Source organism: Taudactylus pleione, unplaced genomic scaffold (assembly GCF_031769625.1).
Source record: "Taudactylus pleione unplaced genomic scaffold, aTauple2 ptg000256l, whole genome shotgun sequence".
Classification (NCBI taxonomy): Eukaryota; Metazoa; Chordata; class Amphibia; order Anura; family Myobatrachidae; genus Taudactylus; species Taudactylus pleione.
Window position 1 is genome coordinate 1,231,908 of NW_028284658.1, and position 24,836 is coordinate 1,256,743.

Sequence of the window (24,836 nt, forward strand, 5' to 3'; positions counted from 1 at the left end):
GCGCAGCACTGTTTCCAGATGCGATAAGGTAGTGTAGGCAGGGAAAAGTATCTATTTCCCGAAAAGCTGTCATCGCAAAAATGACAGCTTTTCGGAATAGATACTTATGGAGAGGTGGAATGATGAATTCCACCTATAATTAGTAGGGGTGTGCACCGGCCACTTTTCGTGTTTTGTGTTTTGGCTTTGGATCTGGATCTTTCTTCGTGTTTTGGATCTGGATTGGTTTTGCCAAAACCACCCTTCCGTGTTTTGGGTTCTGGGTTTTGTGTTTTGGATCAGTATTTTTTCGAAAAAAAGCATAAAAACAGCTAAAATCACAGAATTTGTGGGTTTTTCTGCTCCTATGCTATTATTAACCTCAATAACCTTAATTTCCACTCATTTCCAGTCTATTCTGAACACCTCACAATAGTGTTTTTATGTCCAAAAGGTTGCACCGAGGTAGCTGGATGACTATGCTAAGAGATACGAGTGGGCGGCACAAACACGTGGTCCATCTAGGAGTGACACTGCAGTGGCAGACAGGATGGCAGTTTGAAAAACTAGGCCCCAAACTATACATAATGCAAAGAAAAAAAAGAGGTGCAAGATGGAATTGTCCTTGGGCCCTCCCACCCACCCTTATGTTGTATAAACAGGACATGCACACTTTAACAAACCAAACATTTCAGCGCCAGGGTCTGCCACACGACTGTGGCTGAAATGATTGGTTCGTTTGGGCCCCCACAAATCAAGCTGGCAATTAATCTGTCCCTGCACAAACTGGCTCTACGGAGGCAAGATGTCGTCCTCATCCTCCTCATCCACCGATTCCTCACCCTCTTCAGTGTTGTGTACATCCTCATCCTCACAGAGTATTAATTCATCCCCGCTGGAATCCACAACCACAGGTCCCTCTGTACGTTCTGGAGGCTGGTCTCCCTGGAAGAGTTGATAATTCATTTTATGAATATCATCTTCTCCACATTTTGTGGAAGCAACCTCCTACGCCTTTCGCTGACAAGGTTCCTGGCTGCACTAAACACTCTTTCGGAGTACACACTGGAGGGGGGGCAACTCAGGTAAAATAGAGCCAGTTTGTACAGGGACCTCCAAATTGCTTCTTTTTCCTGCCAGTACAGGTACGGACTGTCTGACATGCCTACTTGGATGCTGTCACCGATGTAATCCTTTAACAGACAGACGCACGCTTGTCGCTGCTGCTTTGAGGATGCAAGTGCGGCTACAGCCCACACAATTCACAAAGACAGAAAAAAAAGAAGAATATTTTTATTGTTTGTGGAGCGCACTTTGAGGGTTACACCACCCTTTAACAGACAGACACACGCTTGTCGCTGCTGCTTTGAGGATGCAAGTGCGACTACAGCCCACACAATTCACAAAGACAGAAAAAAGAAGAAGAATATTTTTATTGTTTGTGTAGCACACTTTGAGGGTGTCACCACCCTTTAACAGACAGACGCACGCTTGTCGCTGCTGCTTTGAGGATGCAAGTGCGGCTACAGCCCACACAATTCACAAATACAGAAAAAAAAGAAGAATATTTTTATTGTTTGTGTAGCACACTTTGAGGGTGTCACCAACCTTTAACAGACTGATGCACGCTTGTCGCTGCTGCTTTGAGGATGCAGGTGGAATCTAGACGGGATTTGGAACCAGGGACACACTACCTCCATCAATTGTCTAAATCCCACTGCACTAATGGCGGATACCGGATGCACGTCTAACACCAACATAGCAGTCAAGGCCTCAGTTATACGTTTTGCTTTAGGATGACTGCTGTCGTACTTCATCCTCATCGCTAGGGACTGTTGGAGGGTCAATTGTTTAGTAAAAGTAGTGATGTTCCTACTTCCTCTCTGGGATGATGAACAACTCCCAGCAGCAGCAACAGCACTAGGAGGAAGTGGTTCTTGATCTTTCCCTATTTTATTTTTATCGGAGAAAGTTTGGTCCTCCATTTATGTTATATTGATATATACGTGCGGCTAAAGCGCACACAAACACAGAAAATATTTTTTTATTTTTGCTGGAGAGTAGTGCACTTTGTGGGTTACACCACCCTTTAAGAAATGAGCCAGCCGGCTCTTTACTTATGGGACACAGGCGCACGCTTGGCGCTGCTCCTTTGTTGATGCACGTGCAGCCACAGTGCACACAAGTCACAAACACAGAAAATATTTTATTTTTTGGTTTGGACTGGAGTGTACTTTGGGGGTTACAGCACCCTTTAACGGTCAAGCCAGCCGGCCCTTTACTTATGACACAGGCGCACGCTTCGCACTACTTTGTTGATGCACGCGTGGCTACTGCGCACACAATTCACAAACACAGAAAATAATTTTTTTTTTGGTTTGGACGGGAGTGTACTTTGGGGGTTACAGCACCCTTTAACGGTCAAGCCAGCCGGCCCTTTACTTATGACACAGGCGCACGCTTGGCACTACTTTGTTGATGCACGTACGGCTACTGCGCACACAATTCACAAACACAGAAAATAATTTTTTTTTTGGTTTGGACTGGAGTGTACTTTGGGGGTTACAGCACCCTTTAACAGTCAAGCCAGCCGGCCCTTTACTTATGACACAGGCACACGCTTGGCACTACTTTGTTGATGCACGTGCGGCTACTGCGCACACAATTCACAAACACAGAAAATAATTTTTTTTTTGGTTTGGACTGGAGTGTACTTTGGGGGTTACAGCACCCTTTAACGGTCAAGCCAGCCGGCCCTTTACTTATGACCCAGGCGCACGCTTGGCACTACTTTGTTGATGCACGTGCGGCTACTGCGCACACAATTCACAAACACACAAAAAATATTATTTTTTTAGCACTTGGGGGGAGCACCCCTGATGGACAGAGCACCCCCTGAACAACACTACAGCACCCCTTTAGGACTGGGACACTGCACAGGACTTTGGAGTGGACACAGCCTCTATGGAAAACTGACTGCACAACACAGTCCAGCCAGCCCCTATGGACTTTGAAGTAGTGGACACAGCCCCTATTAACAACAGCAGCACAGCACACACAGCCAGCCCCTATGGACTTTGAAGTAGTGGACAACAGCAGCACAGCGCAGCACAGCACAGCACAACACTACTCTGCACTACACTACACTACACTACGCAGCCCAGCCAGCCCTAACTCCCACCCTCCCTCTTCACTGTCCACAGCCGAGTGAGAAAATGGCGCCGACGCGGGTACCTTATATAGGATCCAAAACCCGCGAGACTCGGAAGGCGGGATGATGACGTTTTGCCTCGATTTCAGATCCGAGTCAGGCGGGAAAAGTCGAGCCTGACTCGGATCTGCCTCGGATCGGGGGGGCTCGGGGGGGTTCGGATTTCAGAAATCCGAACCCGCTCACCCCTAATAATTAGCTAGAACTCCATGAGAGTTCTAAAGCTAATTATCTCCATTGAATTTTTACGTTTAATTAATAGGCCCCTCAATCTAATCACTGGCAATATTATTCCATTTCTCTTATAGGGCCGAATTCAACTCTCTGACTAAAGTACCAGGCGCACGGCTGTTAGCGCCGCACTAAGCCGTCAAACAGCTGCGCGCCAGGCACTTTTGTCTGATTTGTCCTCGAATCCCCAGGGAGGTACGAGAAGAAATCCTTTAACCGCTGAAACAGCGAGTTGAATTGAATAGCTTCAGATGCTCCCTCCCGCGGTTATTCATAATCACACTGAATTGAATTCAGCCCAATGTTTATGCCTACTGTATATATCAAACGTGATGCTGACGACTGATTGCAGTTCTATAAATCACATTGCTTTCAGTCTTGGCTGGAAATCTGCCCTGTATGTGCATACATCTGCTAATCTCAATTACAGACCCTTCCAGTGTGTGATCAAACTGCTTAGACTAAATAGTCATATGGCTATATATGTCCAATTTGGACACTCCAAACTGCAGGCTTGTCCCTCTTGTACCAGCATGAAGCTTTATCAGTTTAAGTAAAATATATTAATGTCGCAAAACTTTTTGAAAATGAAAACAATAAAAGATTTAGGGGTCTATTTACTAAGCAGTATCCACTAGACGATTAAGTTGAACGATTGAACGAATACGATAAAATTGTTCGATAATCGTTTGAAAATTTGGTCTTTTAGACATCTTTTAGACATCTATCATCATGCAAACATGCTGTCAACCTGACGATATCGTCAGGTTCAGCATGTTTGCAGATGATTGATTGTGCCTGCACTGAACAACATATCATTCAGTGTGGGCACCCTGCAGTGTAGTGAACGACTGAACGATATCGTTATCATTCAGTCTTTTCACTGTCGGGTAGTGGATACCCGCCTTAGGTGCCAGCCAATCAGCTCCCAACTGTCATTTTTCAAACACAGCCTGTGAGATGATAGTTGGGAGCTTATTGGCTGGCACCTTATCACTTTCTTATCATTTTTCACTCTGGGCCTGATTTAGACCCGCTTGCGAGCGCTCAGCGCTCACAAGCGGGTTGATGTTGGCCCAGTGCGCATGTGCACGAGGGAGCTGGCTCTGTCGTGCGCATGCGTGAGACCCGGATAGCGACGGCCAAGCTGTCGCTCCGGGTCTCGCTACAAAGGGGGCGTACTGTTGATGGTGAATGACAGCACGCCCCCTTTGGTGGACGTGCCGGGGGCGTGGCTGGCCAGACGGAGGCGTTCCCATGGGAACGCCTACCATCTGGGGCCGGCTCCACTGACATCACAAGTGATGTCAGTTGGAGTGCTCTCGGCTCTGATAGAGCTGAAAGCACTCCAGGGCTTGCGGCAGAGGCCGCTCAAAAAAGCCAGAGGGACGGCCCTGATTCAGAGCGAGCTCTCTGTCAGAGCGCCGGCTCTGAATCAGGGCCTCTGTCTCCTAACACTGCTTAGTAACCCTAAGGGGTCTATTTACTAAGCATTGTTAGGAGACAGAGTGAAAAGTGATAAGGAAGTGATAAGGTGCCAGCCAATCAACTCCCAACTGTCATTTTTCAAACACAGCCTGCGAGATGGCAATTAGGAGCTGATTGGCTGGCACCTTATCACTTTTCACTCTCTTAACACTGCTTAAATAGACCCTTAAGATAAAGATGTTTTATTTAACTATACTATTTAGAAATATGAAGGTTTGAGATCAATTGCTGGAAGCACTCAGCTCAAATACTGTATATCAGCGTCACCTCAATAATAACATTATTAGAGCAGTGATAATCTGGCCTCTGTTCAAACCATCACTGCCTTCTTCAGGCTGATCAGCTCCGATAAGGCCAGCGTATCCCATAGAGGAGTGTCTGGGTTGATACCATTTTATGTGCCAGTTCCCATATGTTTTTGGCTTGTTTAAGGAGTGGCATGTTTCCTGATTTAGCATTTATTATTATTACTGTTTTAAATTCAGCTGCCACTCTGTTGTATCTTCACTTGCGGCTAAATTATCTGGCTGCTAATGGGGTTTTTCATGTACAATAGGCTAAATTTAGCGAGGACCTGTTGGCAGAATTGCGGGCTATGCAGTGCTGTTTATATGCAGAGATCCATCTATTTTCAGACTGATATATTGATCCAAGGATAGAGCTGGTGCAAGTGTGCAATAATAATAATGACTGATATTTAACCAAGAGTATGGATAGGGGCAGTGCCGTCGCCTACTGTAGATGTGTGCAGTAGTCTCGTGCATGCAATCACAGCAAACTTGCATTTAACTCTGCACAAGCCACCTACAGTAGATTGTAAGCAGTAATGAACAGGGCCGTCTTGCCTTTAGTGTTACTATATATTCCTGTATTGTTTAATCTGTGCTCATGGTTAAAAAAGGAAAATAATATTAATCTGCCTATCTGGCTAAGCCATTTAGGGGTCTATTTACTAAGCAGTGTTAGGAGACAGAGGCCCTGATTCAGAACCGGACGCTCTGACAGAGCGCTCACTCTGAATCAGGGCCGGTCTTTTTTTCTTTAGAACGGCCTCCTGACCGCTCGCATAGCTGTGGGTGACCACCCACAGCTATAGTGAGCGGCAAGCAAGATGGTCGCAATGGTCAAGACCATCACGACCATCGGGCTTGTGACGAGACCCTTGTGGTAGGGTCTTGATGCCGCAAGCCCCAGAGAGCTTTCGGCTAAAACAGAGCCAAAAGCACTCCCACTGACATCACTTGTGATGTCAGTGGGGCCGCCCCCAGACGGTAGGCGTTCTCATGAGAACGCCTCCGTCTGGGCAGCCACCCCCCTGGCCCGCCCACCAAAGGGGGCGTGCTGTCACTCAACATCAACAGCACGCCCCCTTTGGTGCAAGACCCAGAGCGACGGATTGCCAGTCGCTATCCGGGTCTCACGCATGCGCTCTGGGCCACCATCGACCCGGTTGCGAGCGCTCAGCGCTTGCGACCGGGTCTGAATCAGGCCCAGAGTGAAAAGTGATAAGGTGCCAGCCAATCAGCTCCTAACTGCCATCTCACAGGCTGTGTTTAAAAATGACATTTGGGAGGTGACTGGCTAGCACCTTATCACTTTTCACTCTGCCTCCTAACACTGCTTTGTAAATACACCCCTTAGCTTGATACTAGTATCTAGTATAGAATCCTGTACGGTGTCAGCCTAGCGCAGGTGTGTTGGGCACTGTACACTCACCCCCCCTCCACAAAAAAAGTGCTGTTAGTGAATGATAATTAAGAGCTGGAGAGAGGCCCCAACCATCCCTAAGGGTGAGATGGGGGAACATAGAAGCACATTGGAGATAGGAGGACAGGAGGAAGAACGGGGGGAGACAAGATGAAAGGTGGAAGAACAGGGGGAGATGGGAGGAATAGGGGGAGATGGGAGGAACGGGGTGAAATGGGAGGAAGAGCAATGAGTGATGTACGGAAATGGGAAAGAGCAGTGGGAAACAGAAGGAACATGGAAAAGAACAAGGAGAAACGAGAGGAACAGAGGGAAGAACAGGTGGATATAGGACGAACAGGGGAAATTAGAAACATGGGGAGAGAGAATAAAAGGGGAGGGAGAGAAAAAGAATCACTGCACAAAGGCTACTGACCCAGGAGGAACAGGGAAAGATGGGAAGAACAGGGAAGACCAGAGAAGGGGGAAAAGAAGGGGGAGACTAGAGAAATAGTGGGAAGAACAGGGGAAGATTTGTGGAAAGGTTGAAGAACAGGGGAAGATGTAAAGAAAGGGTGATGAACAAACTGAGATAGGAGAAACAGGACTAAGAACAGTGGGAGATGAATGGAAAATGGAGAAGTAGAGGGAGAGATGGGAGGAATAGAGGGAAAAACACGTGGTTACAGGAGGAATAGGGGAGATGGAAGAAACAGGGGGAGAGACATGGGACTGGGAGGAAGAGAAAGGAAAAAAAATCACTGCACAATAGATAACAACCCAGAAAACGATGGGTCCACAATACTAGTCAGAATTCTGTTAAGTCCGAGCACATAGTTCTTTTCATGTCACACATCACAAATGTCTTTTCTACTTTGAAAATCTATGTTGCTATCTTAAATACTGTACAAAATTGACTTTTTTTGTTAAATGTTTCATACTAATAATAATAATAATAATAATTAGTAATGCAAAAAATAATAATCAAAGGAAATGGTAGCTAAATTATTTCATTACATTTTATTTATGTGGGGTTTTTTTTGCAGTGAATTTGTCACTAAATCATCTCATTGACATTGATCTCTCTCTTGTGGGTAATCCAGAGATTTCAGACCAGTATGCTGACATAGGTTTTAAGGTAAGAGTTTTGCCTTTTTGCCAGTATACGACTCTAATATATGATGGTGGAGGTAATCTATACTTATAATAAAGTTGTAATGGTTGTGTCTGTACATATAATTTTTTGTGTGAAATGTAGTCCTTGGGACTGAGGACCTCATTCAGAGTTGGTCATTGCGGCCGCACGGTCGTACGCCACCGATGTTTGCTGAACTGCGCATGCGTAAAGTTTGCAATGCGCGTGCGCAAACTAGCTGCTACGATCAGAAATTTCTCTCTCCTTGAACACAGCCAGGTCGGTAGTTTGAGTGACAGAATGAGGCGTTTGTGGGTGGTAACAGGGGAAGGTGCTTGAAAACGGGGGAGTGGAGATCCGAACGCAGGCGTGCCTAATTATGCGAACAGCATTTTATGGGAGTGCATAATTAACAAAGTAGTGTCATGGCACACGTGACATGGGTGGTTTGTACACTGACCTGATCGTAGTGCTTAAGAGAGGGTATGGTCAACCTTAAGCTCTACGACCAGTTTCGATGGTTCCCGATGGTCTCGATTAATCCTTATATACCCATAGATGACGTGTAATGCGTACGAGAAGGGGGCGTATTTTTTGTCTTCCGGCCGCTTCCTCCCCTTGGTCAGCCAGCTAACGATACGACTGTAACGATCGACTCTGAATGAGGTCCTGTGTATGGACCAGAATTTTTGTTTGTCTGTGTGTTCGTTCCGGCATCAATTAAAAACTACGGGATATATTTGGATTGCATTTTCAATATTGTATAGCTTAGTCACTTAAAAAAACTGAGGTATGTATTATCTCAATGTGACATCAGGCAGTGTGCAGGCTCCTCAAGCCAAAAATGACTAGATGCATATAAATATATATTTTTTGGGACAAACCAATACATAACTTATTACCCCAAAATCAACTTTTCTGTTAACTACTGCACCCCAAATTCAATTAAAGCAATTATTTCAGCAAAAAATTGCTTTTTTTTACATTTTTATTTTATTTGTTTTAATTGGTCTAAAATTACCCCCAAAACACCTCTTTCTCTACTTTTTTTGTATTTTCATTTGAATCTAAATAATAAAAAGTTTGTATTTATAATTTTTTTACATTTTCATTTTATTGTTTTTTATTGACCCAAAGTTACCTTTTTTCTAATATTTTTTGTTTTCATTTTATTCGTACAAAATTAAACCAAAAAAGTTTTTTTTTTAACATTTATTTAATTTTCAATAGCACGGGTATCGGGAGCACACATACCGGCAGTAATCCAAAATTGGTCACAAGGTCTGCGTAATTTTTTGCGTGCACAACCTTGTGGCAGAAATGTTTCCGATTTACGTAAACCCAAGTAGTCCAGCTCTCTTCGCCAGCCCAGGCCCCTTACTGGCATAATGCCTGTACTCCACTGATGCCAGCCTTGCCTGTGGCTCTAAAGTCATTGTACCAGATGCTTGTTTGCTTACGATCCCCATTATTTCTTTATGTATTCTATTTGAGACTTACTGGGGTTGAATGTACATATACTGACTTAGATTTGCTATTTTTCCATTCTTGAGGATTATGAGAAATATTTTTTAATAAAGTTGTAGCTACAAAGGGGAGGCAATCGGGAAGCCGACTGCCTATATACCGGCAGCCGGCTTCCCGACTGTCTTATCCCGGCATGGGTCAAATGCCGGGCGTCTAGATATAGACGCCCGCATTTCCCCGATGCTGGGAGACTGGCACCCGGCATCACGCTCGTACTGATGCCGGGCGCCGCGAGCGGACAGTCGTGGGGGGGGGAGGGTTAGGTTTAGGGCTCCCGGGGGGGTCTTAGGGTTAGGCACCCCCCCGGGAGGGTTAGGGTTAGGCTAGGGGGAGGGAGGGTTAGGGTTAGGCACCCCCGGGGGGGACTTAGGGTTAGGCACTCCCCCGGGGGACTTAGGTTTAGGCAGCGGGGAAGGGGGTGGTTAGGGTTAGGCACTTAGAGGGGGGATTAGGGTTAGGCACGGGGGGGAAGTTAGGGTTAGGCACCCCTAAGGAGGGTTAGGGTTAGGGGGGTTAGGTTAGGTTAGTGGATGCTTACCTATCCACGATCGGGATTTCCAGCGCTGTCGGGCTTCCGCTGCATCGCACTCTGCTCCTGTCGGGCTGCCGCTGACGGGAATCGAACCGCCGGCCATGCGGCTGACGGTATTTCATACCAATTCCCTACAAAGACTTCCTATTGTTTGTACAATTTAAACACAGATGCAAACTGCATCATATGGTTTTACTGTTGACAGCAGAAATCATCTGTAGCATAATCATGTGTGTTTCCTGTGTGAAAGTGATTATACTGTAATATATACATTTTTTGCCTCCAGCTATATACAGTATTTATTGTTTCATAATCAATATGATATTAACACGTTCTGTACCAATAGATTAATATTAACAACTAGCGAGTATAATTGTCTTTATTCAGTTATGACTACTAAATGAGTGCATTCTGATTTTTGAGTTTAGTTTCTCTATACCTGAATACATCACATACAAAAACAGAAGCAAAAAGATGTAAAAAATAACTATGGGCCTGATTCAGAGTTGTATGGTAATGCTCCTGCAGTCATGATTTTCTTGTACTGAGATGCCTACCGGAGCCATTGCAGCTGTCTCCAGCTGTGTACACATACGCAGCATGGGAGGCAGATCAAGCAAACATTGAGTTCTTGAGAAAGTCTATGGTCACTCAGAATGGACACCATAACTGAGATGCTGGAGCTATGTTAACTGCATACAGGATCGCAGTCACAGGATGTGATGCCCCCGAAACAGTCGCGATATGCCTGTGTTTTCAGCCAACACTCCCTGCTGCCTCCCCCAAATGCTCCCTGCCCATCAATCACTCAGCGATTAAAGACGCACAGTGTGCGACTTCAGTAAAGTATCTTAACGCATATGCAGTGCAACTCAGACGCATGCACAGTGGCAAAACATTGCTCCATTTGCGAAGACATCGGCATTACATATATTTTTGAATCATGCCCTATATCCACAATGGAAAGACGCATATTATATGCTACAACATGTTTACCAACATTTTAATAAGCAAAGTCTGGAAAAAGTAATACCCCTGTCTTCTAAAATTACACCCACATTAATATAAACTCATCATACTCTAGAATCATGAGCCAACCCTCATTAGGGGATCAGAGAAGCAGTAACACCAAAATCAAGACTATAGAGTGCCATAGAATGTAGGCAGTGCTGAGAAATACAGCAGACAAGATAGATACACAGAGGTGCGGTACACTAGCACCCCCGACATATACTACAGAAAGAGCAATGGTAATGCCAGGTTTTGAAGAGATAGGAAGCAAAGGGTAAAATTAGGTTCCACAGGAGTGTGTCTACATTATGCCTTGGGGTGTGACTGCATCATAGCATACTTGCCAATATTCATCTCCCTCATTCCTGGGGGGGCAGCCAGGCTTCTACAGCGGGGGCTTGGTGCCAGTAGCGTCACAAGGGGAGTGAGGGCCGTACCCGGGTGTCACCCACCGAGGGGTGACACCAAGGTGCAGACTCCCCCTCAGTGACAGGAGCCAGGTGTGCACTGTAGTATTAAGTGCAGCACTCGGCTCCTGACATTGTGAGGGAGCCGGCACTGCAACCAAAAGGCAGTCCATACAGCCCCTCCTGCACACCCGACTTCCCCCACCGGTAAGAAGATTGGGACCAAGGGAGTTCAGGCCACGAGGCCACACCCCATAAGGGGGGTGTGGCGGGGAGATGATGCAGTATTGGGGGCGAAGCAGAGAGCGAGACCACTTGATTGTGTCAATGTGGCCCCGCCTCTCTTCAAAATGCCAAGATTAAAGGCATTGTGAAGCAGAGGGCGGGGCCACATTGACGCATGGCCCCCACAGTGGGGGTGTGTGTATTGGGATGCGAGAGGGGGTCCAGGGCAATGCGAGGGGATGCAAGAGGGTGGCGGCCGGCTGGGAGATTTGCCTACTTTTCCGGGAGGCTGGGAGCGCTACCCGATTTTCGGGAGCCTCCCGGCCGTCCCGGGAGAGTAGACATGTATGCATCATAGTGGCTGTGGCTATATCCTCCTAAGCTCATTAATTTCCACATACAGTAAAAATTCACAGCAGACACTCACACATGCAGAGTCACAATCACAGCAGGCACTCACACATGCAGTCACAATCACAGCAGGCACTCACACATGCAGAGTCACAATCACAGCAGATACTCACACATGCAGAGTCCCAATCACAGCAGGCACTCACACATGCAGAGTCACAATCACAGCAGGCACTCACACATGCAGAGTCACAATCACAGCAGGCACTCACACATGAAGAGTCACAATCACAGCAGGCACTCAAATGCGCAGCAGCTCAGCCTAATCAGCTCCTAGTTATGAATCAAGGGGACAGGGCCTGCCTTAACTGTTATAGGTAGAGATGAGTGGTTCGGATTCTGTGGAATCCGAACCGCTCCGAACATTGGGGATCCGAGTGCACCCGAACCATGTTCGGGTGTTCCCCGCCTGACTCGGATCCCCGTTCGGGGCCGAACGGCAGCCGCCTGATGTCGGATTCTCACTAGAGAATCCGACATCAGGGCTCCTATTGTGTAGGGCAGAGCGCTGTGATAGCGCTCTGCCCTACACAGACACAAACACACAGCCGCCAGCGGCAGCTGTGTGTTTGTTACAGCAGCCAATGAGAGTCACACAGACTCTCATTGGCTGCTGCACGGAGGGAGCCGGCTGGAGCTCACACATGAGCTCCGTCTTCCGGCTCCCTCCTCAGCGTGTGACAGCAGAGCGGACGGCGCGGGAGTGGGGATACAGGTAAGTGTTTATTTATTTATTTTTACTTGTGCAAGGGCCGGGGGCGCTACTGGGGGGGGGTCTGCTACTGGGAGTGCGGGGGGCCATACTACTGGGGGGGCCCTGCTACTGGGGGGGGCTATACTACTGGGGGGGCCTGCTAATGGGGGGCATACTATTGGGTGGCATGCTAATGGGGGGCATACTACTGGGGGGGCCTGCTAATGGGGGGCATACTACTGGGGGGCATTCTACTGGGGGCACTGCATAGGGGACCCTACTACTAAGGGGACTGCATAGGGGGCACCACTGCTGGGGGCATTGTGTAAGGGACACCGCTACTGTGGGCATTGTGTAAAAGGTGCACTACTGTGGGCATTGTGTAAAAGGGTCACTACTGTGTGTCGTAACATAAATAAGAGACACTACTTTATGGTGTAATGTGAATCAGGCCCTATGTGCGGTGTAATGTGAATAAGATTGTGCACTGTGACTCCTAGGGCCGTAGCCCACTATGTAAACAAGTACTGTGACTCTGCTGGCCGTACCTCACTGGGTGGGTGCACTACTTTTCATTTCTGCCACTGCTGTGTGGCAATGTGTCATAGATGTGCTTTATACTGTGGTGTCTGTGTCATTGTGCCGCTGATTTGTCGCTTAGTAACCAGTCAGCTCACTGCAACCTTTGGCCAATAATGTTGAAAACAATATTATAAGCTGTGATATGGTCTAAATTGACTGGAAATTAATGTTATTGAGGTTAATAATACTCTAGGAAGACAAAAAAGACCAATTTATGTGATTTTAGCTTTTTTTGTCAATTTTTGTAAAAAAATCCAAATCCAAATCCAAATCCAAAGCCAGTCACCGCAGTTTGGCAAATCCAAATCCAAATCCAAAGCCGGACGACGAATTAGAACCAAATCCAAATCCGACAAAAATGGTCCGGCGCACATCCCTAGTTATAGGGCCCATTTATAAATGAACAAAAATGCCAGCTGCAATTTTCGTTTAGTATCACTGTGATACAAACAGAAATGCCACTAGTATTTATTAATACTTACCCCTCCGGCAAGGTCCCGCAAAGTCCTCGTCCTCGGTGAGGTCCTCCGCTGGGCTGCTGGCAACTTGACGTTGCCAGCAACGGGGCTCCAGTGTTGTGCGCATGCACAATGGTCCGTCTGCACAAGTGCATGACACAGGGACCCGGCAGTGCCTGGAAATCTTTGCTAAAGCCGGAAAGGCACAGCCAGGTCTCCATCGCCAGCAATGGGGACTGCATCGCTCTCATTATCTACAAGATGGTGCGAGCGATGCTGTGAAAACAGCGGTAATCTTAGAATACCACTGTTTATTAAATGCAGAAAGGTGGCATAACCCCTTTAGCAAGCGCTAAAGGGGTTATGTTTCGCTAGTAAATGGAGCCCATAGTCACCACTAATGACAGGTTTTATGTTAGTTCTCCCCTGGCTACACCACTAATAAAGAGTAATAAATGGGTAGGAGGATAAACTCTTATGTGATGTTTTACACAATGCTTATCCATACTGTACCTCCCAACATTGAAAGATTGCAAAACCGGTATTGTACTGCTGAAATTGGGGTGGTTGGGAGTATTATTATCAAATGTTTTCACCAGTCCACAAACCTAGTGCACCTCTAGTTTGCGGATTAATCTACAAAGACAGGAAAGAAAGTATGGACCTTCCTGAGTGCTTAATAGATGAGGTCTACTGTCTACCATTTAGCGGTAAATTGATTACTATAGATTATGGCGAACATGAGTCTTGTTAGTGAACAACCACCACACATATGTACATTACGGTTACATAAAGAGAGTGCTAGGAATGTTGTTAGTAGTATGACCTCATCTGCTGCAATATGTTCTATATTGTCTTGTGGATTTTATGTTCCAATGTGTTTGCATGCTCTCAGTGCATATAAATTAAACATAGTGAAATTGTCTCCTCCATGCAGGGACTTTTCTACTTAAGTAATGAGACTGAACCTGCTTTTTCCCCGGCCCCAATGATGCTTCCTGTCCAAAGCAAGTCCATGCTGTATGCTGGAATATCAGAGGCCTCAGTAAACTCTCTCTTTGATGCTTATTACACTCCTGGGTTTTTCAGCTATGAGTTCTCCCAAATGGCAGTAAGTATGAAACTAAAAGAAACACATTGACAAACAAACTGCATAGCTACATTGCGTCTGTCATATTTACACAAAAATTATATATTGTTCAGGATTCCCAAAATATTACAACCTCAGAATTGTCTGCCTGCATACCAGAGGTGAGCACAGAGATTCATCATGTCCTTGTTTAAATTAAGCATACAAAGAATTAAATAAATTAATACCCATAAACTATGGACACATTCTCTTTAAATATTTATTCATGTTTTAGATTTCTAAACTGTTTCCAACTATGGCACCTGTGAAAATAAAAGTATCTGCTACTAGTTCTCCAAAAATTGATCTTCAATCAAACAATATGACAGTTGAATTTTATGGGCTTATTCAAGCATCTGCTTATCCTGTGATATCCAGACCTCAGCGTCTCTTCAGCTCTAAAATAGTAAGTGTCCCTGCACATGGGGCAGAGGCATTCTGAAAACAAAAATAAAGTTATCAATTGTAAATATAGCTGACATATCTTTTCATTCCTTATACAGGTAGCTAGCTTCAATGCCATTTTTTCCTTGTCAGATGCCAAAGGTGTCCCAGGTTTGAACCTCACAGGTTCCGTCAGCCTGATCAGGTGACAGTAATCCTATTCTTGTCCTTAATATTCTAAAATATCTTGATTATGTGTTGTGTACATTAGGTACTTGTCCATTGAAGCTTACATTTGCATTCTCTACCTACCTTTATCATGACAACTACATAATGGTCTTATTAAATCCTAATCTTAACCACACCTCACCTGTCCCAAAATACATTAGTTTTCACTGTGTGTACTGTGACTGTGGGCACCAAAGGCAACTTCCTATACAACATAAATCAATGAATGGGGATAATTGTACTGTTCACAAATTCACTAAATGACACAATTAACTCACTGAGAGGGTGGTGGGGTACCCAGCATTGTGTGACCATGCTGCCTTCAGCAACACAGGACTCCTAAGTGGTGTGACCATGCCCATACATCATGATCACTCCTCCTCATTGTACCAGGGTGGTCTTTTCTAATGGCAGCTTTGGCAATAGCACATTCCTTCTAATTCATTCCCAAACTGCTTCTATTACGTCATATTACGTTATGTGACCTGTAAGATATTGCTCAATAATTTATCACCAAACTCACAGAAAATGTGTCTCCTTACAGATTACAGATGGATGATACTAAGTCTGCCACTAAAGTGCCAAAGGTAGGATGAGCTGCCAAAGTTTGTTCAATAAACCTGACTTAAGGCTTACCCATGTTAGCACAGATAACTAATACTGTTTGTATGATGTAGGATTAGGAGCTCATTGGTTTAGACTGGATCTCAGTGTATATTCTCTCAGTCCCTTTGCACCACTGAATTCTGGTGACACTTTAGGAATCCCTTGAGTTACATAAACACCATCAAACATGTTTGTGATTTAATACTGTGCTTAAATATGATCCAGTCATTCAGCCATGAAAATATACCTTTAACAAAAAAAAAAAAACTGTTTAGTTCCCAGTGTATTCAACAAATAATGGAGCTTTAGTGATTAGTGTTTCATTTGTTATACACAGGTTACTCAGGTTAGCTTTCTTTTTATCCATTTAGAATAGCTCCTAATCTTTCTTCTTACTTTTTATTTACATAACAACGACATTTTGCATAGCTGCCAGCAAAGGAAATTATCCATTAATGTTAATTTCTTCGGAAAAAAAATGTACAAGAGTAAAGTTACCTGAGAATGAATTCCCTGTTACAGAATTGTCCTCACACACTGTAGCTTAAGGTCCAGGTCCCACGCCAGTTCCAGGACGACTGGGCTATGCTGAGTCTTTCACGCTCAAAATATGCATCTTATTTGCATAAATAAAACAAATGGAAGATGCAAAACTACATTGCTAGATTACACTGATCAATGTGATATGCAACATTTGTACATCTGTCAGCGAATGAGTCTGAATCTGTATACAACGTGCTATGATTCAGTAGCCGCAGCTTTTTCTCACGCCAAGTTCTGTTGTGCTTCATCTGCGACTTTGTTTTCCTGTTTAGATAAAATCACAGCTCAGAGTCTGTAGTACACTTTGAGTGGTGTTTTGCTGTGTCTGCCATGCGAATAAGATGCAAAAAAGTAAAGACGATACGCTACAACTCTGAGTGGCTCAGTCGTGCCAGGTGTCTCACGCCTTATGGTGTATTGACACTAGTTGTATGAGGACACATCTATGTGTTCCAAGTTTATGTGGGTAGAAGATCATTGAATCCTACTTTTTACAAATTTGGAAATGCGAATCATTGGCAAAACAAGAACCACAGAGTACCACCATTAAATGTAAATAAACAGTCAAATACGCAAAAATACGCAAAATTAGGAATTTGGGTTTTTGATCATAAAATGCTTCGGCGATGTCCAGCAATTACGTTTAGAAATCAAACACGATTCTTAGTAAATTTATCCATAAGAGGCAGATTTTTTAAGCCTGCCACTTATTCCTTGATAAACGTAATCTCTTATCGCTGTATAATGCGGCAATAAGAAATTAATTATTGGCAGTATGTATCAATATATTTATGCAGGGCATTGGCTCTGATATTGTAAAAAGTAAAGCGTTTGCTTAGGGGATCACTTTAATTACAGATCTTGACCCGAAAGAGCTACTGTGCATTAGTGGAGAGCAGTGGTGGACTGTTCCGGGGGGGGGGGGGGGGGGGGGGTTTGGGCGAGTGCCATCTGATCCCGCTCGCCGGAACTATTTTGGTGATCATGGACCGTCTGGCTGCTGGAGGCAGGCAGAGGATGCTCCCAGGCTGCTCTGTGCTATAACACAATTGGAGCAGCCAGCCAGCTCTGCCTCCCTGAGCTCCTCTGTCATGGCAGAATTTGGAGAGTGCACACACGTGATCCTAACATCACTATGTCCGGTTGTCAACATCCATATCGGCATTCTGGTATCATATTCTGATTGACGGCCTTCTGAATGTCGACAAGTTATACCACACAGAAAATACCTGAAACCAGACTGTAAAGATGTTAATCTATTTAGAGTTAAGCTCAGGTTACAATCTTATGGTTTCCATTACACTAAATAAGTATTAGGAGTGTGATTGTTACACATCCTATATATTCTACTTAAAATAATAGAGTGAAAACTACCAATATCTGTTCCCATGTTTCTTTTTGGTAACTGTTTGAAATCATATAGATGTTAATACATGTTTTTTCATGGCTATTACTGAATTGGTGATTTATTCTGCATTGATTGTAGAATAAATGACCTACCTCTAAAGTTCTCTTTAATCTGCAATGGTGTGCTTTTTCTTATTGTATCCAGGTCGTTGTGACAGAGAAAGGAATTCAGAAGTTAATTAGTGAGGTGATAGTACCGGTTGTTAATGGTAAGAAAAAATATCACAGCCTTAATTAAAGAATTTTTACAAAAATATCTTGTGACACAAGTAATACATTATTATATTTTTACTTGCCAGAAAAAATAGCACAAGGAATGTATATTCCTGGCACTTTCCTGGAGAAGTCCTCAATCAACATTAACGAGGTGAGACATATTGTGATTCATCCATATATCTATTCATTTGTCACTTAATTCATACCGTGATAATAGCGACAGGCATAATTTTCACTTAATCAATATTCTTTATAGAAATAAAGAGGAAAAAGCATGTTTGTCACTTGTGGCAAGTTTTCTTTATACACATAAATACATCATGTGATGTATTGATCATACTAATAATACCCAATGTACAACTTAACTGTGATTCAATTAAGGATTTTTGATTGACATTATATATTGCTCTCTGTTACAACGTACTGGCATTATTTTTAGTACAGGGGTAACATACTCTTATACAAGTGATACTTAGCACATCTACTAAATGTCATATCCTGATTGAGATCTCACTAACTCGTACTTAATCCTAAACCACCGTGAAGACTTTTTCTACATATGATTACTGAACACATGTCCACAAGCTATTAGCACCGGGAGTAGATAACTTACAGAGACATACCTATCACTGTCCTAACTTTGGGCCGAATTCAATTCAGTGCAATGTTGAATAGCCACGGGAGGGAGCTCCCGCAGCTATTCAATACACCGCGCTGTTTGGGCGGGTAAAGGATTTTTTCTCGCACCCCCCCTGGGGATGCCAGGAGAAATCCTACAAACGCAGCTGTTTGCCGGTTTACCACGGTGCTAACAGCCATGCGCGCGGCACTTTAGTTGGAGAATGCCGGTTATCACGCTGTTGCATATGCATGCGTAGTACGCACCATCAGACGATCTGCGTGCACGGTTGCAATTGCAATTCATAATGAATCAGGCCCAATAACTGAAACAATACACAAGAACTTTTCCACAAGGTGATCTAAGCCCATATCTCTCCCAAATAAAAAAAAGGTGGTACAGTAGGTCATCTAGTTTTTAATATGGTAGGCCTAGTTGGGCTACCATATTCTTCCTATACATAGAAAGTGTTTAAAACTGCATACCTCCCAACATGACCCTCTCCAGGAGGGACACAATGCTCTGGTCCTGGACTTCCCTGGTAAGAGGTGGGGCTGCAGCGCAGTTCAAAATTAAAATAGGGGAGCCACACCAACTGTCATTTCACACACTGCCAAACATCACTGGCTGGGACCCACTGGCAGTTGGTGTGACTCCCCTATTTGAATTTTGAATTGTACTGCAGCCCCACCTCTGGAGCCGCCACCAATCATAAATTGTGGAGAAAGGAGGGGGATTTAACCCCCTATTGTACCTCAGCACACTGAATAATACCTGCAACAATATATGAAGACTATATGGTCATAGAAATTCAGAGATATTAGTTGCATGCATTTGCAAACACATGGGAGGCTGCTGGGCCACGTCACGGCTTCTCTGTTACCAGCAGTCCCTAACACTAAGGGGTTCACGTCCGGGGCACAGTGCACCCCAAAAAACGTCCAGCCCAGGACCCCCTCAGGGCATCACACAAAAATGGAAAAAGAGTGACAGTGCAGTGCAAAGTATAGCTGTGTGTGAGTAATCATTAAGTGTGGAATGAGAGGTTAAAATATATGTGACAAAATACATGAATAAACAAACATAAAAGGTGATGTGAAAAGCAACTATGTGTATTAAGTGGTGATGCCCTGAGGAGGCCCAGCCAGACCAGTCCCGGGGGCCCTACGCTCACCCCAAATGTAAAATATCCCAATTATAAGACCTCATGATAAAGGCGTAGGGCCCCCGGGACTGGTCTGGCTGGGCCTCCTCAGGGCATCACCACTTAATACACATAGTTGCTTTTCACATCACCTTTTAAGTTTGTTTATTATTCATGTATTTTTTCACATATATTTTAACCTCTCATTCCACACTTAATGATTACTCACACACAGCTATACTTTGCACTGCACTGTCACTCTTTTTCCATTTTCGTGTGATTCCCTGAGGGGGTCCTGGGCTGGACGTTTTTTGGGGTGCACTGTGCCCCGGACGTGAACCCCTTAGTGTTAGGGACTGCTGGTAACAGAGAAGCCGTGACGTGGCCCAGCAGCCTCCCATATGTTTGCAAATGCATGCAACTAATATCTCTGAATTTCTATGACCATATAGTCTTCATATATTGTTGCAGGTATTATTCAGTGTGCTGAGGTACAATAGGGGGCTAAATCCCCCTCCTTTCTCTACTTAGTATGACCCCTCCCTTTCATGCACCTGATTAGTACTGCTAGATTGATTGAGCAGCTGCCATTTTTGTTTGTTTGTTATGAGTTGCATGAAGGAGCCAGCATTAGTAGGGCATGCTGGTTCTAGTAGTGCTAGTTGGAGTTCCCAGGGGTGACTCCCAGGTAAGCTGGCTCTCAATTTGGATGCATTTATGTATGTGCCTTTATCATGAGGCCTTACATTTGACAAAATTATATATGTGCCTTTATCATGAGGCCTTATAATTGGGATATTTTACATTTGGGGTGAGCGTTTGGGCGTAGGGCCCCCGGGACTGGTCTGGCTGGGCCTCCTCAGGGCATCACCACTTAATACACATAGTTGCTTTTCACATCACCTTTTATGTTTGTTTATTATTCATGTATTTTTTCACATATATTTTAACCTCTCATTCCACACTTAATGATTACTCACACACAGCTATACTTTGCACTGCACTGTCACTCTTTTTCCATTTTCGTGTGATGCCCTGAGGGGGTCCTGGGCTGGACGTTTTTTGGGGTGCACTGTGCCCCGGACGTGAACCCCTTAGTGTTAGGGACTGCTGGTAACAGAGAAGCCGTGACGTGGCCCAGCAGCCTCCCATGTGTTTGCAAATGCATGCAACTAATATCTCTGAATTTCTATGACCATATAGTCTTCATATATTGTTGCAGGTATTATTCAGTGTGCTGAGGTACAATAGGGGGTTAAATCCCCCTCCTTTCTCTACTTAGTATGACCCCTCCCTTTCATGCACCTGATTAGTACTGCTAGATTGATTGAGCAGCTGCCATTTTTGTTTGTTTGTTATGAGTTGCATGAAGAAGCCAGCATTAGTAGGGCATGCTGGTTCTAGTAGTGCTAGTTGGAGTTCCCAGGGGTGACTCCCAGGTAAGCTGGCTCTCAATTTGGATGCATTTATGTATGTGCCTTTATCATGAGGCCTTACATTTGACAAAATTATATATGTGCCTTTATCATGAGGCCTTATAATTGGGATATTTTACATTTGGGGTGAGCGTTTGGGCGTAGGGCCCCCGGGACTGGTCTGGCTGGGCCTCCTCAGGGCATCACCACTTAATACACATAGTTGCTTTTCACATCACCTTTTATGTTTGTTTATTATTCATGTATTTTTTTCACATATATTTTAACCTCTCATTCCACACTTAATGATTACTCACACACAGATATACTTTGCACTGCACTGTCACTCTTTTTCCATTTTCGTGTGATGCCCTGAGGGGGTCCTGGGCTGGACGTTTTTTGGGGTGCACTGTGCCCCGGACGTGAATCCCTTAGTGTTAGGGACTGCTGGTAACAGAGAAGCCGTGACGTGGCCCAGCAGCCTCCCATGTGTTTGCAAATGCATGCAGCTAATATCTCTGAATTTCTATGACCATATAGTCTTCATATATTGTTGCAGGTATTATTCAGTGTGCTGAGGTACAATAGGGGGTTAAATCCCCCTCCTTTCTCTACTTAGTATGACCCCTCCCTTTCATGCACCTGATTAGTACTGCTAGATTGATTGAGCAGCTGCCATTTTTGTTTACCAATCATAAATTACCAGGAAGTCCAGGACCAGAGCATTGTGTCTCTCCTGGAGAGGGTCATGTTGGGAGGTATGAAACTGGGACAGCAATTACATTTTCAATTAAAGTGCACATTTTTTTGTCAAAGCCGACTCATAGGGTTAAATTTATTAAAGTGAGAGTTTTTAGAAGTGGAGATGTTGCCCATAGCAACCAATCAGATTCTACTTAACATTTAACTAGCAAATTCTAGAAGATAATATCTAGAATCTGATTGGTTGCTAAGGGAAACCAATACATTTACCCCAATGACCCAAAACATACCCCAGTCAGAACCAGTAACATGTGGTGAGGTCAATGGCTGGGGAGGCACACGTATAAAAACACAGTTTTTATATCAAAACTCTGGAGCATGACAGGGAGTATGATAGGGGCGGGAGTATCCTGCCTACCTTGACTGCACGTCCCTGGTCAGAACTACGTTTGAGGAGAAGAACAAGATGGTAGGCTACAAATCATGTAATGGCCAGCACAGTCTACAAACATTAACTCCATTGAGCTGTTTTGAGATGAACTGGACCTAAGGGTGAAACCAAACCAACTACAAGGGAAACACATATGGGAACTATGTACAGAGCCTTGGAGAGAGATAAAGTTGATGGAGCTGAAGTACCAACCAATCAGCTCTTAACTGTAACTTTACAGGCTGTGTTTAAAAAATGACAGGAGCTGATTGGTTGGTACTTTGGGCCTGATTCAGACCCACTCGCGAGCGGCTGTCCGCTCGCAAGTGGGTCGATGTTATGGACTGAGCATGCGCACGACGGAGGGAGCTCCGTCGTGCGCATGCGCCAGACGCGACGAGCGAAGGAAAGTCCTTCGCTCGTTGTGTCCGATCAAAGGGGGCGTGCTGTCAATGTTGATTGACAGCACGCCCCCTTTGGTGGGCGTGCCGGGGGCGTGCCTCCCTGACGGGGGCGTTCCCACGGGAACGCCTCCCGTCAGAAGCCGGCCCACTGACATCACTAGTGATGTCAGTGGGAGTGATTTTGGCTCTGATAGAGCTTGCGGTTGAAAACCTCAACCGCAGGCTCCGGCTCGCAATTTCGATGGTCGCGATGGTCTCGACCATCGCGGCCATCACAAAGCACGCTCGTATAGCCTGTGGGTGGTGACCCACAGCTATACGAGCGTCCAGGAGGACGCTCCATGAAAATGGAGCCCGGCCCTCATTCAGAGCGTGCGCTCTGCTCAGAGCGTACGGCTCTGAATGAGGGCCTTTATCTCCATCCACTTTATCTATATTCAAGGCTAATTGAGGTCTAAGATCAGTGTCAGACTGGGACATGAAGGGCCCACCAGGGAATACAATGGTAGGGGCCCAAACTTAAGGGATGTGGCCAATCACCAGAAGAGGTGTGGCCAGTCACTACAGAGGGACTGGGCCAACCATTAAGGAGGAGACAGGGGTGTGTCCGGACCACCCACTTTGATTTGCTGTAGGCACCCAAGTTCATCAATAATTCTGCTCCACCAAGTTACTGACTCCTAGAGGAAGGTGTGGGGGCCCACCGGTGATTTCCCCTAAAGACCTGTGGGCCAGTCTGACACTGCCTAAGGTTACAAGAAGTTCGAGTATAACGAAAATATACTTTGTTAGACATAATGAAATGAATATGCTTTTTTAATGTATTATTTTTTTATGTATTTTAGGGGTTTGCGCTGTTGGCAGCAGATTTAAAAGAAGACTTTTCAAAAGAGTGATTTTAGAAGATATACAATTTGATGGTTTCTACATAATGACATGTCTATTGAGAAAGCAAAATCGTTTTGTCAAATCTTTCTCAGAGTGACAAAGCAAAGGATTTTTTTTAAAATTCAGAATACATTATTATGATGGTAAATGTTTAGTAAATGTAGTATTTGTACACAATGGGGCAGATGTATTACCCACCAAAGCGTCATCAGCGCACGTCATGTGCGCTGATACCGCTTCTCCCCCATGTATTATTGGGGGGCTGGGTGGTAAATGACAGGGGCACTATGTGCCCCTGTTATTTCTGGTGCTGCTATCTTACAGCTAGCAGCGCCGATAGCCTGGGCTATTGTCAGTATGAACAGTCAGTTCGCCTGACCGTTTCGTCCGCTGCAACTAATGGTATCGACAGCTGCAGCTGGCGTTACCCTATCCCCGCGGCAGGGACAGCACTGCTGCCGACTCCGGTAGCTGCACACAGGATCTCGCGATGGTTGCGAGATGCCGTGCATGCTCAGTGGAGCCGGCCGTGAGTGAGACACAGAGCATCAGCACTAAGCTGATGCGCTGTGGGCACTAGTGGGGTTCACTGGGGTGGGGAGTGTTCAATCCCCCGCTCCAGCCGATGAGATGTTAAAACATAACTCGGTAAAGAGGCAAAGCAGAAAGCGGTAGAGCGGCACTTCTGCCCCAATATGTTTTATGAGTCAAAAATTTTACTAAAAATGTATATTTATAATATTGACATCTATATACCTCAAGGATAATATGGTTCAAAATGATCTGCAAATTTAAATATCCTTGTAATAAAATGTTATAAAGTTGTCAGCAATTTGCATACATTCTTTTTATGTCTTGTTGTGAGCAGAATCCACATGAAGCCATCTAGTCTTAAGTCAGACACTTAAGGGTTTATTTTAGAAGAGTCGGGTTATAAAACCTTGTGCATCTGATTGTGTTTATGTCCAATATTTAAAAGGGCAATGCTTTTACTAGCAAAACACGGCTAGTAAAATTATTGCCCTTTTACATATTGGGCATAAACACAATCAGAAGCTCCAGATTTTCAACCATGACTCTTCGGAAATCAACCCCTTAGAAGGTTAACAACAGAAATACAAACAACTGCCAAATGCAATAGATG

At 44.7% G+C, this 24,836-nt stretch overlaps 1 protein-coding gene across 2 annotated transcripts in view; it reads left to right on the forward strand.

Moving 5' to 3' along the window:
• Window positions 1-24,393, forward strand: part of LOC148514862 (BPI fold-containing family C protein-like) — a 44,858-nt gene extending 20,465 nt beyond the window's left edge. For both annotated transcript variants that reach the window (XM_088480777.1, XM_088480776.1), the window contains 9 exons: window positions 7,642-7,733; window positions 14,515-14,688; window positions 14,781-14,828; window positions 14,942-15,112; window positions 15,210-15,295; window positions 15,863-15,905; window positions 18,020-18,083; window positions 18,174-18,241; window positions 23,650-24,393. In XM_088480777.1, coding sequence (XP_088336903.1) covers window positions 7,642-7,733; window positions 14,515-14,688; window positions 14,781-14,828; window positions 14,942-15,112; window positions 15,210-15,295; window positions 15,863-15,905; window positions 18,020-18,083; window positions 18,174-18,241; window positions 23,650-23,700 — 797 coding nt within the window. In that variant the 3' untranslated portion in view covers window positions 23,701-24,393. The remainder of the gene's footprint in view (window positions 1-7,641; window positions 7,734-14,514; window positions 14,689-14,780; window positions 14,829-14,941; window positions 15,113-15,209; window positions 15,296-15,862; window positions 15,906-18,019; window positions 18,084-18,173; window positions 18,242-23,649) is intronic.
• Window positions 24,394-24,836: the final 443 nt, after the last annotated feature.